Here is a 4,908-nt window from a genome sequence, read left to right as displayed (position 1 = left end):
CAAGGTGAGAAGGTGCAGGGGGAGGGGGGGGGCCTGGTGGAGAAGACAGGACAGGGTGAGCAGGTGCAGGAGAGGAGAGGCCTGGTGGAGAAGACAGGACAAGGTGAGAAGGTGCAGGGGGAGGGGGGGGGGCTGGTGGAGAAGACAGGACAGGGTGAGCAGGTGCAGGAGAGGAGAGGCCTGGTGGAGAAGACAGGACAAGGTGAGACGGTGCAGGGGGGGGTGGACCTGGTAGAGGAGGCAGAACAGGGTGAACAGGAGGAGGGGGTAGACCTGGTAGAGGGGGCAAAACAGGGTGAGCAGGTGCAGGAAGAAAGAGGTTTGGTAGCGGAGGCAGGATTAAATGTGAATTCTAATTGGAAAAAAGCAGGGAAAAGGGGAAGAGCGAAGGCTGTTGAGGAGATCACTGTGGTCGAGGAGGGTGAAGGAGTGGGAGGTCAGAAGACAGGGGTCGGAGGTGAAGAAAGAATCAGTTTGGGCAAATGCACTGGATCAGCTGCTGGAGAAGTAGAGTGTAGCATAAATGAGGAGGAAATGGAATTTGATGCTGATATTACCAAAATTTCCCAAAAAAGGAAAACTGAGGTCAGTCAATCTGACTCTAAAGCAAAAAAAGAGTGTCAACCTGAGCAGCAGGTAGACAGTGACAGTGGAGACTCTGACTTCAGTGATGAGGCGGAGTCTCTGCCTCCCACTCAGTCTCAGGCTGACAGGAGGGATGGGTATTCTTTAACTAGAATACAAAGTTTTCTACAGGATACTAAAGGCTCAAGGGCAGTTAAGGTGGAAAGTTTTTTTCCTGATGTAAAGCTGTTTGTTGAGTCCGCTAAGTGGCTAATGAAACGCAGTGACAGGAGTGACGAAGGTTTCTCTGATCAGGAGATTTATCGTTTAAGGAAACATGTGCAAAAGTCAAGATCAAAAATATCCAATGATGGTTAAGTTATCTGGTCTCATTTTATTATTTTATGTCCTGCAATTTGGATATTTTCTCATGGCAGAATTTAAAGTAGGTACCCTAAATTTAAATGGTGCAAGAGATGATGCAAAGAGGGCATCTCTTTATCAACTAATGGATTTAAAAAATATTGATGTGATGCTTGTCCAAGAGACACACAGTACTGAGGATAATACAGTGGCTTGGAAAAGGGAATGGAATGGGGAAATAGTTTTAAGCCATAACACCAGTACTAGTCGTGGAGTGGGGATTTTATTTTCCAGACAATTTTTGCCGCAGTCATGTGAGATTGAGGAGGTTGTAAAGGGACGTCTTTTAAAAGTAAGAGTGTTATATGAGAAGGTGAAAATGGTATTTATTGTTGTTTATGCCCCAAATATTGGTTTGGAAAGAATGTGTTTTTTAGATTCTTTGGCTGATGTTATTAAGGGTTGTGATAATGAAGAGTTTTTATTTCTGGGAGGGGATTTTAACTGTACTGTTAACCCCGTTTTAGATAGGAACCATCAAGAGCCTCACTCTGCATCTCGTAGTCGTCTCTCTAGGGTGATTGAGACGTATGAGCTGAGTGATGTGTGGAGACGAATGCATCAAAAGCAGAGGCAATACACATGGGTTCACACTAGAGATAATTTATTATCTTTGGCCAGACTTGATCGGTTTTATTGTTTTAAACACCATTTTAGTGTTTTTAATAATTGTTATATAACCCCTGTTGGTTTTACTGACCATTCTCTTGTGTACTGTTCTGTTTTTATCAAGTGTGTAAAGCCACAAAGTGCTTACTGGCATTTTAATACGTCTCTTTTAACTGATAAAAATTTTGTGGACGCTTTTACCTTCTTATGGAAGGTTCATAAGCAGACAAAGGCCAGTTTCATCTCACTACAGCAGTGGTGGGATGTGGGGAAGTGTAAAATTAAGCAGTTCTGCCAACAGTACACTCTAAATGTTACTAGGGATATCGCCAGGTCTATGAAGGCTCTGGAGATTGATGTGGAGGAGCTTCAAGAGCTAGCAGAATCCACAGGAGATCGAGGCCATATTGGAGCTCTCAAAGTTAAAAAGTCTGCTCTGGCTGACCTGTTAGGTATTTCAGCACAGGGTGCTCTGGTGAGGTCACGTTTCAGAAACATCTCAGAGATGGATGCATCTTCCCGTTTTTTTTTCGGTCTGGAGCGCAAGAATGGGCAGAAGAGGCTCATCCACAGCATGCGCTCAGACACAGGTCAGATACTGTCTGAGTCCACTGACATCAGGAGGCATGCTGTGGGTTTTTATAGTAGCCTTTTCCAGTCTGAACTTGGAGAGGAGCAAGAGGAATCTCATGGTTTCTATGAAGGCCTACCAAAGGTAGAGAAAGAGTCCAGTGCAGAGTTGGAGGCGGATGTGTCTCTTGATGAGCTCCATACTGCCCTGCAGAGCATGGAAAATGGGAAAGCTCCGGGTATAGACGGATTACCTGTTGAGTTTTATAAAACCATGTGGGCAGTGTTGGGAGAAGATCTCCTGATGGTGCTCGGAGACAGTCTTATTGGAGGGCAGCTGCCGCTGAGCTGCAGGAGGGCAGTACTCACACTGTTGCCAAAGAAGGGAGACTTAATGGAGATCAGGAACTGGAGACCTGTCTCACTTTTGTGTACAGAATACAAGCTCCTCTCCAAGGTGCTAGCTACCAGGCTGAGGGAGGTAATGGGGCAGGTGATCCATCGTGACCAGACCTATTGTGTGCCTGACAGGTTGGTCAGTGACAATGTGTTTCTGATTCGGGATTTTTTGGACATCTCTAGTGCATTGGGTTTGGAAACTGGTCTTATTTCCATAGATCAGGAAAAGGCTTTTGACAGGGTTGAACACCAGTACTTGTGGAAAACTCTAGAGGCCTTTGGTTTCAGCCCAGGTCTCATAGCCAAGATCAAGGCCTTGTACAGTAACATTGAGAGTGTGCTTAAGATTAATGGTGGTTTGAGTGCTCCTTTTAAAATCCAGAGGGGTATTAGGCAGGGGTGTTCATTGTCGGGAATGCTGTATTCCCTGGCATTTGAACCCCTGCTACACAGGCTCAGGGCAGGCATCTCGGGGGTAAGTGTCCCTGGTTGTATTGCACCTTTTAAGCTTTCAGCATATGCAGATGACTTGGTTATTTTTATAAATAAACAAGAGGACATCAATGTGTTAGTTGAAAATGTGGGACGTTTTGCTTTGATTTCCTCGGCTAAGGTAAATTGGGGGAAGAGCGAAGCAATCATGGTGGGTACGTTGTGCAACAGACTCACTTTACCAGGGGGCCTGCATTGGAAAAAGGGAGGTTTCAAATATCTGGGAGTGTTTTTAGGGGATGAGACTTTTAAAAGGAAAAACTGGGAAAATGTACTGGAAATAGCTCAAGGTCGTTTAAAGAAATGGAAGTGGATTGTGCCAAACATGTCGTATAGGGGCCGTGTTCTGGTGATCAATAACCTAGTGTCTTCTAAATTGTGGCATCGTCTGATGTGTGTTGATCCCCCAATAGACCTTCTCCCTAAACTTCAAGCTTGTTTTTTAGATTTTTTCTGGGACAAGCTGCACTGGGTGCCCCAGAGTGTTTTGTACCTGCCCAAGGAGGAGGGTGGGCAGGGTCTTGTGCATCTGTGCAGTAGGGGTGCAACTTTTCGACTCCAGTTCATTCAGAGACTTTTTTATGGACCAAAAGACTTGGTGTGGAGGCCGGTGGCTTGTGCCATACTGCAACAGCTTGGATGGCTGGGACTGTCGAACTCTCTGTTTTTGATGGATTTTAGCGGTGCTCGTTTAAATGTTCTGCCTGTTTTTTATCGTGTACTTTTTAAAACATGGAGTTTGTTCGATAAAGGACCGCTGGATTACTCAAAATCACTGTTCTGGCTTTTGAAGGAGCCAGTTGTGCTGGGAGCACGTTTGGACGTAGCTGGTGGGCCAGGTCTGACATTTTCCGGGCAGCTCTGCAGGTCAAAGATCACCACACTGGGCCATGTTGTGGAATTGACAGGAGCGAACATGGACAATGCTGCTGCTCTTGCTTCACGCCTGGGAGTGAAATCCATCAGGACGGTCAGCATGATGCTGGGAAAATGGAAGCAGGGGCTCAGTGAGATAGAACGTTGCATGTTGACAGAGTTTAAAAACGGGTTTCTTCATCCTAGTGATGAGGATATGTTTCCTAGTTTTAAGCTGCAGCCTGATTTAAAAAATTGCACAGGGCCTCTTTTAGCAATGGGAGATGTTTCTGGTGTGTTTTTTGATGAGGGTGATGGAAAATGTTTGTACAGACTGTTAGTCAAGGTTCTCAACAAGGAGAAGCTCAACGGGAGAGGTGACACTCCCTGGAGAGCGCACCTTGGTCTCAGTGATGAGGTGAAACCAGAGTGGCGAGCACTGTACAAACCACCGTTATTCAAAATAATTGGCGATCTGCAGTGGAGGGTTTTACATGGTATAGTGGCTGTCAATTCTTTTATTTCCATATTGAACCCTAACGTCTCACATGACTGTCCTTTTTGTGCGCAAAGGGAAACAGTTTTCCACTGTTTTCTGGACTGTTCCAGGCTGCTGCCTCTGCTAGGGTTACTAGAGAGACTTTTCCAGTCCGGTGAAGAGGTGTTCTCGAAAGAGAGGTACATTTTAGGTTTTAAATACTGTAGAAGGGAAAGAAGCAAGTGTCATCTTTTTAATTTCATTTTAGGGAGAGCAAAGATGGCTGTGTATCTCAGTAGGAGGAATAAGATAGGACAGATCTTGGATCATGATGCTGTATGTCTGTTCAGAAAAATGATCAAAGCCAGACTGAGCATAGATTTTAATTATTATAGAGCATTGAACAACCTAGATCAGTTCACTGATATATGGGCACATAAAGGAGTGTTGTGCTCTGTAATGGAAGATGAGTTGGTGTTGGCAATTGAGCTGATTTGAGTTTTTTCTTTGTTGTGGTT

The 4,908-nt window shown here is 45.0% G+C and overlaps 1 protein-coding gene across 1 annotated transcript in view; it reads left to right on the top strand.

Moving 5' to 3' along the window:
• Nucleotides 1-1,933: 1,933 nt before the first annotated feature.
• Nucleotides 1,934-4,908, top strand: part of tns1b (tensin 1b) — a gene marked incomplete at its 5' end in the record, with an annotated part of 180,343 nt that continues 177,368 nt past the window's right edge. Inside the window, one exon of the mRNA XM_084311394.1 lies at nucleotides 1,934-2,697. Within this exon, the coding sequence (XP_084167520.1) occupies nucleotides 1,934-2,697 (764 nt within the window). The remainder of the gene's footprint in view (nucleotides 2,698-4,908) is intronic.

The sequence above is a fragment of the Notolepis coatsorum genome, assembly GCF_963971535.1.
Source record: "Notolepis coatsorum genome assembly, chromosome: 3".
Taxonomy (NCBI): domain Eukaryota; kingdom Metazoa; phylum Chordata; class Actinopteri; order Aulopiformes; family Paralepididae; genus Notolepis; species Notolepis coatsorum.
This window is presented reverse-complemented; position numbering and strand designations above follow the sequence as displayed.